This window comes from Typha angustifolia, chromosome 7, assembly GCF_048772165.1.
Source record: "Typha angustifolia cultivar Huaian chromosome 7, ASM4877216v1, whole genome shotgun sequence".
NCBI classification, from domain to species: domain Eukaryota; kingdom Viridiplantae; phylum Streptophyta; class Magnoliopsida; order Poales; family Typhaceae; genus Typha; species Typha angustifolia.
The window spans coordinates 10,560,101-10,573,743 of NC_133245.1; the positions used below are offsets into that span (position 1 = coordinate 10,560,101).

The 13,643-nt window shown below is 41.3% G+C and overlaps 1 protein-coding gene across 1 annotated transcript; it reads left to right on the plus strand.

Annotated features, from left to right (window-relative positions):
* The first annotated feature begins 2,178 nt into the window (after positions 1–2,178).
* On the plus strand, positions 2,179–3,553 carry LOC140763967 (probable aquaporin PIP2-6). The gene is made up of 3 exons (XM_073102366.1): positions 2,179–2,601; positions 2,691–2,986; positions 3,075–3,553. Exons 1-3 carry the CDS (start codon positions 2,310–2,312, stop codon positions 3,333–3,335), a joined length of 849 nt encoding a protein of 282 aa, XP_072958467.1. The 5' UTR covers positions 2,179–2,309; the 3' UTR covers positions 3,336–3,553.
* The last annotated feature ends 10,090 nt before the right edge of the window (positions 3,554–13,643 follow it).

Genomic DNA, 13,643 nt, shown 5'->3' on the forward strand with positions numbered 1-13,643 from the left:
AATTGCAAAAAAAAAAAAGCTCTGGCAAATTTACTTTATATTTTTTTTCGATTCTTTCAACTAAAATGATCATCTCTTGTGTTTTCCAAACATAAAACATTAAAATATTGAGCGTTTTATAAAATAAAATTTTCAGCATTTTTTTAAAAGTAAAATGCTCTGATCTCTACAACGTTTTATCTAGGAGTACAGGGTAACCGGGCCATTTTAATATTAAATTTAAGTGACAAATTATTTAAATAAATAAAATATAAATCGTGACTAGTTTTGTGAAAAACTGTAGATCTTTGTGGAGGTTAAAAACATCCAGCCTACTACAACAACTCTTTTACATTTTTATCGTTAAATTTAAAATGAGTACATCGAGTTAATGGCTATAACCGGTCAACCGTCTAACATTATATACCAATAGATAACAGTAAAAAGTGAGGGTATATTCGTAAAAGACTATCTGGTCGCACACAGCTTTACAGAAAGTGGCGAAGCTCGCAGCCCTTTAGCCAACGGACAAAATTTCCCACTATCCGATCAGCTGTTCGACTACGAACAGCAGCATTAAAAGTCTCCCTGATCCACATCAAAGCAGACAAAAAAAAAAAGAAAAAATTACCCGCGACCGTTGCGAGCTCTCAACGGTGAAAGGAAGCCTCTCGAAACATCTAGCCGTTGGAGTTCTTGTCGATACGTGGCAATAAATGGTGGTCCCGTTCCGGATGGGACGATCGAACAAGGGCTCTTGGCTTCTTGCTGTTGGGTCCCAAACAGCGACCTCGCGCTCTGGCATGGTTGTTTAGCTTTGCTTGTGCTGTCCCCATACACGGCAACGACAACGCAGCGCAAATCGAACGATGACAGTAGATTGAACCCCATCATCTGATACTACAACCCGGATGCTGCCACGTGTCAGCCGTTCTTCTGGGCCAATACCGTGTATCCCCACTTTTTATTTGCAGTGGATAAGGACGGCCTTTTCCGGAATCTCAACATTTTTCGCACTTGAAAATAAACTCATTTATTTTTTTTAAAAGCCTAATTTTACTATTATCAAGATTTAAATGTTCCGTTTAAAAAGGCGAAAGTGGAGGATGGTGGGCGTACGTAGTTAATAAATTTTGAAAAGAACGAGTCCTGTTCTGGGAAATGTTGTCCAGGCTCATGTCTCGAACCGAGGAGGACAGTCTCTTTTTTCATCTTTGGGGGTGGCCGGGATGGTGAGAGAGAGAGAGAGAGAAAGAAAGAGAGGTGGATTTTGTACAACTGTTAAGTTGTAAAAGCGAGATGGTAGGAGAGATGCCAGGCTGCATGCATGACTCTCTCTCTCTCTTCCAGTCAAATCAACTCCAATACACTATATCTCCTGGCACCAGCCACGCCTCGCCATGACCCAAAGATGATCATCATCATGATGTGTTCCGGTCCCTAGCCATCACATGGCCTCGCTGTACCCATGGCCCCACACAATTTCTCTCTCTCTCTCTCTCTCTCTCTCTCTCTCTAAAATGAGGAAAATACATTGCATTGATTAGCTTTTCAACAGATTTAACCGTGGAACCCAGGTCGGAATAACAATATTAATCAAGTTATTGCATTGATATAATGGAATATATATTTATTTTGGGTCAAATTCACGCATATTAAAAAATGAACTTTGTTATGTAGAACTATATATCATTAAGCTTTTAACTAAAATAAGTGTCTTTAACAAAAATAATAAAGTAATATCAATAATTTTTTTAATTAAACAAATATGTAATCTCAGAATTATTATATAGAAAAAAAAAGCATAAGAGGATAAAGCAAACTTAATTCAAATTGGTAATGCTTTTTAAAAGAAATTACACGAGACACCCTTAAATTTAGAAAAAAAAAATTTAACAGCAAAAACTTAGTCAAAATTTCAGAAAGGACAGTATTATAAAAATAAAGTTCGGTAAATAATTTCGGGCAGAATACCAATAAATATATTTATCCGATTTGTCCTTTTTTGTCATCCGCTAACGGTGTTTAGTTAACCTAATCGAAAGTTCATATTCCTAATTTCACCTAAAAGCTAGATAGGCCGCAATTTGCATAGAACGGAAGTGCCGCAATATTATCTAAAGATAGGGTGTTATATGCAAATTTCTTTTTTTTTCTTTTAATTAAAGACAAGCACCCTTTGGCAGCCCACCTCTTTATCCATTAAATCCCCTGCACCCCTCCTCCTTTCATTGTTCAAAAGTAGAGAGAGAGAGAGAGTCCACAAACTCAGAGTGCAGTAGTACTACCAGTACCCCCGAGAGAGAACAAGGGAAAGAGAAGCGGCAATCATGTCCAAAGAAGTAAGCGAAGAAGCGGAGCACGTCCCCGCCAAGGACTACAGGGACCCACCTCCCGCTCCCCTCTTCGACCTGGGAGAACTCCGCCTCTGGTCCTTTTACCGCGCCCTCATCGCCGAGTTCATCGCCACCCTCCTCTTCCTCTACGTCACTGTCGCCACCGTCATCGGCTACAAGGTCCAGTCCGCCTCCGACCAATGTGCCGGCGTCGGCGTCCTCGGCATCGCCTGGGCCTTCGGTGGCATGATCTTCATCCTCGTCTACTGCACCGCCGGCATCTCCGGTAATTATCACGTTCCTCTTTCCTTAATTCTTGTCATAGAAAACAAGGCCCACATCCTCCAGACTCTTACGCAAATGTTTAACTTGAAGGCGGTCACATTAACCCGGCGGTGACGTTCGGGCTCTTCCTGGCGCGGAAGGTGTCGCTGGTACGAGCCGTGCTGTACATGGTGTTCCAAAGCCTGGGAGCCATTTGCGGGGTTGGGATCGTGAAGGGGATCATGAAGCACGCGTACAATTCCAATGGCGGCGGGGCGAACGAGGTGGCTCCAGGTTACTCCAAGGGCACCGCTCTCGGCGCCGAGATCATCGGCACTTTTGTCCTCGTCTACACCGTCTTCTCCGCCACCGACCCCAAGCGTAGCGCACGTGACTCCCACATCCCGGTACGTATCAGCAAATTAACACCATGCAGGTGAACTATTCTCCTTGTGGGAATCTTTTTCTTTAACCTCGTTGATTTTGGGTTTGTAGGTTTTGGCTCCTCTTCCAATTGGGTTTGCGGTGTTCATGGTGCACCTCGCGACTATTCCTATCACCGGAACCGGCATTAACCCGGCGAGGAGCTTGGGAGCTGCAGTTATCTACAACCAGGACAAGGCCTGGGACGACCAGTGGATCTTCTGGGTCGGACCTTTCGTTGGAGCTCTCGCTGCTGCAGCGTACCACCAGTACATCCTCCGAGCTGCGGCCATTAAGGCTCTTGGGTCCTTCAGGAGCAACCCCAACAACTGAGTCAGTTAAGGAGGCGGGTGGTGTACAATAGCTGTAGCAATTTCTCTTTCTTTGGTTTGTGCAATTGAGAGATTGTGTGTGAGAGAGAGAGAAAGAGTTTGGTTAATTAATTTCCCTCCTTTGTTTTATTTTATGTTTATCTCTTCCATATGTAATGTAAGGAGCATGCATGTGTATCATTTGTTTGATTGGAAGTTTAGGTTTTCCTTCTACTTCAATCTGTCTTCCTGGTGCAATTATGAGGGGAAATTCCTTTTCCAGAACATTCCCACTATCCTTGTCTCCTTCACAAATTATCTCCACTTATATTCTAATAAGCTTTGTTTTTATAAGGTATTCTTTTTATGCCATGGACCATGGAAAAGTTGGATGCTTGGCATCTTGCACAGTTTGAGGATCAGTAAATTAAAGTGGGGACTGGTTGGAAAAGGAAAAAATATAAAAATAAAAAAAGAATCCATGTGAATGTAAATGTGGGTTGGTGGCAATGGCCAATGAGCATTGGTGCCCTGCCATCAAGGGTAAAGGGTTGGTAAGATGTTTGGAAAAGATAAAAGCAACAAGGACCTCACAGGCTTGTGTTATTGTGGATTCAAGCCTGGAAAGGTGAAAGTTTAGGATGAATTTTTAAGGTTCTAGGTATACATGGGACCTAGATGGCTCCTTTTGTAGCTTGCAATTCACATGCGCTTGTGAGCTGGGGATTGTTTGTCTTCTTTGTCTACTTGGAGTAACGGTACCCTCTCTGCCAAGTTACATCCAAATTATGCAAGTTGGATTAGCCATATAGATTATTTATGTAGATTATAGTCATTGATTATAGTTAAATAAGTAAAATATTTAGTAAGAATATAGTCTATTTTATATCGTGAAAAGGTTATTAGATGATATAATAAATAATTATGAATTGTAAATAGAAAAGAAATTTGTATGATTAGTACCGTAAATTTTTCTTACTAGATACTTGTATTAGTAGTTATAAAATTTTTGATTGTGTAGATTATTCATAATATATATATAAGATTTATGAGAGGATTAGCTTATATATATTTGGAGTAATATATCTTGCTTTCAATTCCTATAAATTTTGGTTTTACATTTCAGAGGATTATCTTCTTTATGGAACTTTAGATAACTAGTAATAGAACTCCAACTTTCATATACTCAAGTACATGTAGAGATATATAGATGCAAGCAGTTTTACCTTCTGGTGAGGGCCTCCAAGTGAAGAACCACTAAGCACTTCTCTCAGACCATGGTAGTAAATCCACACGAGAGCCTTCATCGAAAATTTGTAAGAATTCTGGTTTTAAATTATGTATGGTCAGACGAGAACTCAGCAAGACCTCTGGTTGCAGAACACCGTGAACAGGTCGGCTTCTTTAGCCCTAACCACTTTGTTACCAGTGAATTAACCGCATCATATCCGATTAGTACCTATAATGACAAAAATTTAAAGAAAAATTAGCCCTTTATACTACTTTAGTTGACCAAAATTGGACAAAATTTTGCTCAGTTCAGTGTCGCAGCTAGGTAAGCATTCTTTTATAAGAGTGTCTACATTATTTTTTATTATAGAGCCATCAGCTAAGTGTAAGATCATAATGTTGCCATCTGCTTCAATTAAGACAATCTTAGAAGAGTATCTAATAGTGCCCGATGGCAACTCTCTTTCTAATTTCTAAGGTTTCTTTGTTTTTGTTTAGATAAAAGTCCTTGGATTCCCTTTTCATTAGTGATGAGGATTACATGTTGGGATCTGCTCAATAGCAGTAGTCCACTTGTGGTGGCCTTCTAGTAGTGCAAGAGCTTCTCCCACTAGGACACATTCACACTACTCTAGATAGACTGCTTTGCCTAGAATGAACTCACCTGGGTACTCATTAATGAAGATCCCAGCTCCCCCTACATGACTACCTTTCCACGACACATCAACCCAACACATAATGTTCCATTCTCTATCCTCTAGGGTTTGAGACACTAGGTCCTTCTCACCCTCAAAATTGTTAGCCTATGTTGGGCTGGGCCACAGTGAGCTTTTTCTTGTCACATAATGTCCCATGAACATCTGGAAAGCTCACAACCATCTACACCAAATAAAGGTTTTTACTGGGGGCATGGTGTCAACTTACCAAATGTCCTGCCAAAGAGCTTTAAGGTTTTTGCTATAGGTGGAGCAGTTGGTCTCCCCTCCGAGATGATCTTCTATGCAAATTTTGCACTGATCTTGCTTGAGGGGTTGTCTGTCCAGGTAAGCTTATCTTTCGGGAAAGGAGAAGAGATATAGATACAAGTCTTGAGGATCATGTTAGCCATTAAGGGAGTGAACAGGAATCGGACCAGCTGGGTATTCCACCCATGCTCATGTATAAGATCTTTTACCCAGGTCACATTGCTAGGTAAGTTTACATCACTGGGATCAATCCCCGGTATTCATAGGTCACCTTTGATGGAGATAGAGCTTCCATCCCCCACCAGCTAGCAAAATTTTCTTCTACAAGGTTTTTGGTTTTGGTAATGGCCTACCATACCCAAGAAGCCTTTCTTTTCATCTTGGCTTGCTAGAAGGTTTTGTTGGGAAAGTACCTCGCTTTGAGAATTTTGGCCTAGACACTAGTAGGATCCTTCAACATTCTCCAAACCAGTTTAGCAATCAAGGTGCCATTTACTACCCAAAGCTGGCGAACCCCCAAGCCTCCATTATGAAGAGGCTTACAAACTTGGCTGCAAGATTTAAGATAGAGATGTCTCTTGCCGTCGTTGAATCCCCACCAGAAGTCCCTCATCAGGCCATTGAGTTCTGCTACAATGCCTTTCAGTAAGCTACTAGTTGCCATAAAGTATATGGGGAGGGAGCTAAACACCGACTTGGTCAGGATTAGCCTTCTAGCATGGGATAGGGTGTTTGCCTTCCGTCCGCTCAGTTTCTGCCTGAACTTCTCAGTTATAAACTTATATGTTGCAATCTTAGACTTAGAGTTTAGCAAAGGGTTATCAAGATATAGATCGCCTTCCTCAAGACTTCTAACGTCCATAATTCTATTTATTTAGATCTTCATGCTAGTGGGGGTTTTCGGGTTGAAGAGGATGGTTGACTTATCGAAGTTGATGATCGCCTGGCTTGAGAGGTTGTAATATATTTTTATGGCCTCCATGAGGTTTTTGGCTTCTTGCTCCTTAGCGGCTCCGAATAGGAGCAAGTCATGTGCAAACATGAGGTGGGTGAGAGCTGGAGCTTCTCACACCAGTCTGATGCCCCTAAGGCAATGATTCCTTTGCTCCATCGAGAGGATGATGGAAAGGATGTTTGAGTCGAGGATGAATAGATAGGGGCTTAGGGGATAGCCTTGCCACAATCCTCTCGACGGGTTGTCTAGAGTCTCCATTGATTTCCAGTATCAGGGAAGAGGTGGATATACAGGTGAGGACCCGATTTACGAACTCATCCGAGATGCCATAGCTTTTAAAGCAATCCTTGAGAAAGCTCCATTCCATGCGGTGAAGGCCTAGGAGAGGCTAGCCTTGATAAGAAACACTCCTTGCTTGCTTTTTGAGTTTTTCAGATGGCCGATCATCTCCTATACAATGATTTGGTTGTCCAAGATTTGCCTTCCTGGAATGAAGCATTATGCGCTTGATCTATGAGCCCATGAAGGACATGCTTCAATCTAGTGGCCAAGAGCTTGAAAATAATTTTGTAGCTAGTGTTGCACAAACTAATTGGTTGGAAGTCCAAGATGCTCAAGGGAGAGTCCTTCTTTGGAATAAGAATGATGTTGGATCTATTTAGAGCCTTGTCCAGGGTCCCAGAGTTGAAGAAGGACCTTATCTTGGCGTAGATGATAAGCTTTATCTCAGTTTAGAACATCTGATAAAACTGGGCAGTTAGGCCATTAGGTCCTAGGGCACGGTCAGGATCTAGGCTCCAAACAATAGATCCAATTTCTTCGTCTGAAGGGCTTTGCATCATGTCCCGAGCTTCTTCATCACTGATATTTGGAATGGCAGCATGTCTAAGTCTATCATAGTTTGATAGTGACGGAGGGTTAGAGGAGGCAAACAGTGACCTAATGTAGTTGTGAAAGGTTTCAAAGTTGAGGGTCTTGGGTCCATTCATCATCTTGGTCTTTAAGTTGGTAGATGTGGTTCCTCTTTTTCCTAGCAGTAGTGGTGGCATGGAAAAATTTACTGTTCTTGTCTCCCCACTGAAGCTATTGAACTCTACTTCTTTGATGCCAATAGATCTCTTCCTGGAGGAGGAGGCACTCGTGCTGGCTGTGAAGAGCAGCCTCCTTAATCCAATCAAATGCAACAATATTTTGAGTTTGGATCTGAAGAATTTCCTTTTCCAAATTTTTGAGCTTCGCTTTTGTGTTGCCAGCATGGATCTTAGCCCAACTCTTAATTGATTTGGTGAACAAAGAGATGTATCTCAACAAAGGATCTCTAGGTTTGCAAGCAGTACTCCAAGCTTCTTTGAAGTGGGGCATGAACGAACCGAGGGTTGTTCACCAGTTCTCAAACCTGAACTTTCTTGGTCCCCTCTTGATAGCCAGGGAGGTATTGAGGAGTAGTGGTATAACGCTCCTGCCCGACATAGGCACGTGCACGCCCACGCGCTCACACGACACGCGCGGCGCACGCGACAGGTCGGGCGTGGCCCGTCACGCACAGACTCCTATGCATATATAATCATCAATGAATACTTGTTAACATATTCATACTCATATAATCTAACACCAAATAGATCATATTATCAACCAAATAAATCTGTTAACATATGAATATCCAAGTCTAAAATAATATACACTATACCACTACCTAATCTGGCAGGACCCACATAGGCCATAACAAACAACCAAGATATAACTAAACAACTGATACCCGAGTGCACTATAATCTCACATGTACTATACAAATTATCATCTAATACAATAAAGTACAAATATAATAAACAACGATACAACTCAATTTCTATATAACTATCATCTATACCTTCTCGTACTTATAGCTCACCTTATTCAACTAATATATCTTCTCGGGATATCTTAAGTTGCTATCACGTACCACAAATATAAGAGGGTTAGAAAAGAAAAAAAGAGAGTCATGAGAAAAAGGCTTAGTGAATAGACCTTACTCTAAATTAGTGATGCCAAATAGAGAGTAAATTATATACTAAATAATATGAATCAGAAAGAGCATCATGTCATGAATGAGTATATGAATGTATCCTCAATAATACATAAATAAAAAATAGATAACATGTCATAACTGATAAAAGTATATAATTCTCGATAATAAATAAACAAATCTCCATGTCATATGATCATCATAACTCTTTTTTAAATATGACACATTATATATGCCGACCATGACTATGCTATGATATTAAATGCAACCATATATGATGATATTGATCACTCGATAATTAGGTAATCAGATGATAATGAAATTATATACATTTCTCAATATCTCAGTCATCAATATCATCTCTATATGTCATCATCATATTAGACCACTGTGCATAGTCAACACCTGGTACCCGATCTCAACATCATGTCCGAAGGCTCAGAGCATACTCCGCCACCCGTAAGAGTATCTCCAATATAACTATACCTCGCCACCCGCTAGGGTATCAACATCAATCCAGACCAGGCACTCACATAGTTAATAGAAATCTCGTGAGGATAACTCACCACATATGCCCTAGCGAACGGCATGTGTCCGAATGTCTGCTGTGCACATAGACTAACGACTTCAGACGTAAGGCCAACAGGATCGCGACTATGTTGAGCGATCAATCATCTCCAGGCACGCCTTAACCCTCGCGCCCACTCGGGTATCCTCACACTTTCTATCAATTATCCTATCAATCACATTTTATGCTTTCCTTCTAAATGACAGATCATATGCATATATCCAGTACGATAATAAGTCAATCCATAATAGGAATTTAGGTAGAATAGGAATGAAGAAAAAAATGATGCAATGTAGTCTCCAACTATATAGTCAATACATGCAAACTCATGCTAATCTATTATATGCATACCCAGTATAATCATCTCTCATTATCTCTATTTATCATCATCATACTCATATCCAAGATTAGCCTAATTATATGCATGATAAAAATATGCTCGACTATAATCATCTCTAGATAAAGTCATATAAACATGCCGGAGGTCAAAACATGCATGTACATAATATATAATATAACCTAATTTGAGAAAGGGAACTAGGGGATAAGACTACTCACATCTGATCATAAGACCCAACACATGTATCCCTCACATCCATTAATCAACCGTCACACATCACTAGCAAGGTCCTCGAGGTCTCCAATAAGGGGATTCGGGGTCTGACCCATTTAGAATTCATTGGTGTAAAATATAATAAATTATTTGATTTTATTAAAAAACTTGATATATATTATATATATATATATATAATTATGATAACCTTATTCTAATTATATATTAGGCATATAATAATTAATCTCTTTAAGCATAAAAGAATCAGATATACAATAATATAATTAAAATATATGTACACAAAATAACTAACTATAATTCAATTATTTGGCAATTACTACTTTTACTTAACTAGTTACTAATCATACATATAATAATCATTATCCATAAATATAAAAATAATTATCTAAGCTCAACATTTTATTGCATAGAAAATAATATATAATAATAATAATAAAGTGCTAGAAACACTTTGTATACTCAAATATATTAAATATATGCATGTATAAGCATACATAAACATTAATAGAAACTTATATAATTTAATTATTTTTAATAAAACTAACTATATAAAATATAAGATTATTATCAAAATGATTACATGTATTAATCTAATAAACAGTGGCTAAACTATATATAATCATATGCAAGTATTTATAACTATAATTAATAAATTATTATACTAATAATACTTAGCTAATACTTATGCTAGTGAGTATAAATTATCAAAATAATCTACCATCTAGATAAACTGATTTACCTAAATTTTAGAAACTAAAACATATAATTAATATAAACAAATTAAAAGGGAGCAATCCCTTATCACAGTGCTAGGCTCAGCACTGTCTGCTACAGTGTTGGGCCTAGCCCAGCACCGTTGCAAAAGGAGGAGTAGCTGAGGAAGAAGAAGAAGAAGAAAGAAGAAGAAGAAGAAGAAGAAGAAGAAGAAGAAGAAGAGAAGAGAAGAGAAGGGAGGGAGGGAAGTGCGGACCCAGGCCGGCGGGGAGGGCATTGGTCGCTGTTGGCCAGCCAGTGGCTAACCTCTCGTCGGCGGCTTGGCTCCGACGAGCCCGAGCTCAATGCAAGAAAGAGAGAGGGAGAGAGAGAGAGAAAGAGAGAAAGAAAAGAAAAGAGAGGGGGAATGAGGGATCTCACCGACGGCGGCTTCGAGGAGGTGGCGGCGGGCTGACGTCGGCAACGAGAAGAGGAAGGAGTGCGAGGGAGAGTAGAGAGAGAGTAGAGTGAGAGAGTGACTGAGAGAGATAGAGAGAGAGAGATTTAAAGAGAGAGATAAGGTGGTGGAGGAGGGAGGCTCCGGCGGCAGCGGTAGGGCCCACCGCGCCAGCTGGCCATAGCCGGTTAGCTGCGGCAACAGTAGCTGGGGCGCGTGGCACCCCCCACGCAAGCTGCTCACGTAGCTTGCATGGGCACGAGGCCGGCCATGTCGTGCCCAAAATCTTTTAAATTTTTTTTTATTATTATTATTTTTGGGATTGGGTTGTTACAAGTGGGTTATGGTCGCTGGATATAGCGGGCAAATGTAGGATATTCGCATACGGGAAAACGGTGCACCAGACGGGGGAGGCCAGAGCTCTGTCAAGTCTTTCTCTAATAAGGTAGCAAGGTGCTCTTCTATTGGACCACATAAATGTTGGCCCCACAAAGCCAAGGTTGACTAGACCAGAGATTCTGATCTAGGTGGAGAACTCTTCCTAGCTACTAGTATTAGCTGCCACTCTATCCATCTTTTCCACCGCAGAAGAGATGCAGTTGAAATCCCCCACACAACATAGCGGGAAAGAGGAGCTCAACAGATAGGAAGTAATCTTGCTCCACAACCTATTGCTTTCAACATGATGGGGATCGCCATATATCCCATCAAAGATCTAGTCTAGCTTAGTAGAGAGGCCATGGATTCGGGCCAAAATATAGTTTTTACTCTTCTCTAGTATGTCGACTTCAACATTGTCGTTCCACAATAGCCAGAGGCCGCCAGAGTAGCCAGCCGAGGGTACTACCTCAGCATTATGGAGAGAGAGAGAATGGATGATTCCAGCTGACTTCTCTATGCTGCATTTTGTCTTAGATAAGAAAGCTATACTTGCTTAGGAGCTGTGGAGGAGTCTTTTCAGGTTACAAATTGTCAAAGGGCCTTCACACCCTTGACAATTCCAAATAAAGGTTTTCATGGCTATTCCAACGATAGGCCTGTCCTTGCCGTTGTATTGGAAGAGTGAATAAAAGTTTGAACATCCTGGATATTGTTCAAGGCCTGCACCAATCTTTTTGGTAGGGAAAGGAGCTTAGACTGAGCTTTCCTCTTCCCACGGGAGATGGTAGCAGTTAGGGCAAGGCTCTTTTTTTTTCCAGGCTTGAAGATGTAGGTGTATTAGAGGGGGAGGGATGAGACTTGGATAGAGGTGGAGTTGACATGGAGTTAGGGGATGGGTTTGCATTGGTATTGATGGGAGTGTATGGGATAGCTAGGGTGGATGTGAGGGGAGTGCTTGGGGCGCATGGCTCGAGGTTGGGAAAACTTGGGATAGCTTTGGTATTCGCGCTTCGAAGTTTAGGGTTTAAGCGGGAATTTGGGTTAATAGGGATTTCAGCTTTGAAGCCATCTATTTGTCTGACACGGACCGTGACCAGCTCTGCTGATGTTGCTTTTGGGTTTGTGGAGCAGTCGCTACCTCCATACTGGATTGGAGGCGTGATACGATTCGGACTTCACCGATATCGTCTCAAGTATGGATACACTTTAGGGGTATCTTTTTTTTGTTTTAGTGTTTAATTCTTAAAAGAAAAATAAGATTTCTATATTTTGCATTCGAACGGGGGTGGAGTTCATTCAAACGCGCTTATGAATGCCTACATCAGGTTCGCACATCCAAAGAGTGCGAAATCTGTATTTGAACGCGCCTGCGAATGCTTGCATCGCATTCGCACATACAGAGAACGGAAAATGGCCATCAACAACTAGATGATGATGGAGCCTAGTGTTCAAATCATGTTTGAGTCTTTTTCCGAACAAATGGCCATCAACAACTAGATGATGATAGAGATGATACGAAAATTACGGGCGACAAGGGAAGCCATGGTGGGAATGCACCATCGACCCCAAGACGTGAGTCCACCCCTATGAACCTGCCGCCACCAGTTCAAAATTTGCACCCACAAGAGCCTTTGCTGCCACCACCCTATGGGCAAAGGCAAACAGGGTGGTTTCACCAGGCTTAGTTGCGGGTGAGCCCATCCGATGAGAGAACCACTATGGAGATCGTCTTGGAGATCTATATCTATGGACGGGGGGCAATACAATTCGGAACCGCATCGAGTTAATCAAAATTGAATGAGGGATCATCAACCATTCATGGTGCATCCTCCTTCAGTTAGACAAGGACTAGGATATGATCCGAATCGAGACAACGGTCTCTGTGTGCAAATCGTGCGTTTCGAATTTCCCAAGTTCAAAGGTGGCGATCCGATCGATTAGAGGATGTAGAGAATGAGTTGCCAGCTGAAGATGAAGGGGTAACTGGACAACAAGGAGGAGTAGCTAACGAGTAACCCGTGGAGGACATGATAGCCAAAATCTCTCTCCATGCCTATTCAAGGACAGCCGAGCCAAAGACTTTGCAGGTGAACGGTATAGTCAAAAAAACCACAGTAAAAATCTTGATCGACACTGGGTCCACCCACAACTTCATTGACAAGAGGCTCCTTAGGAAGATTGGGCTTGAGTCGAAACCCACAAAATGGTTCGATGTGATGATTGGAGATGGCACCACATTGCGAGTAGATTTTATTTGTGGAGGTGTGGAATTGAAGGTGCAAGGCCAAACTTTCACATTGGATCTTTATCCGTTAGCCTTGTGAGGTGCTGACATTGTCTTGGGGACCCAATGGCTTCAAAGCTTGGGGCCCGTAACATTTAATTTTTCAAACCACACGCTTATATTTCGGAGGAATGGTCGAAGGGGGCTGTTGGATGGGAACTAACCACAGCAAGGGCCGACGTTGCAACCACTATTGGGACTTCCATGTGTAGGGGATCGAG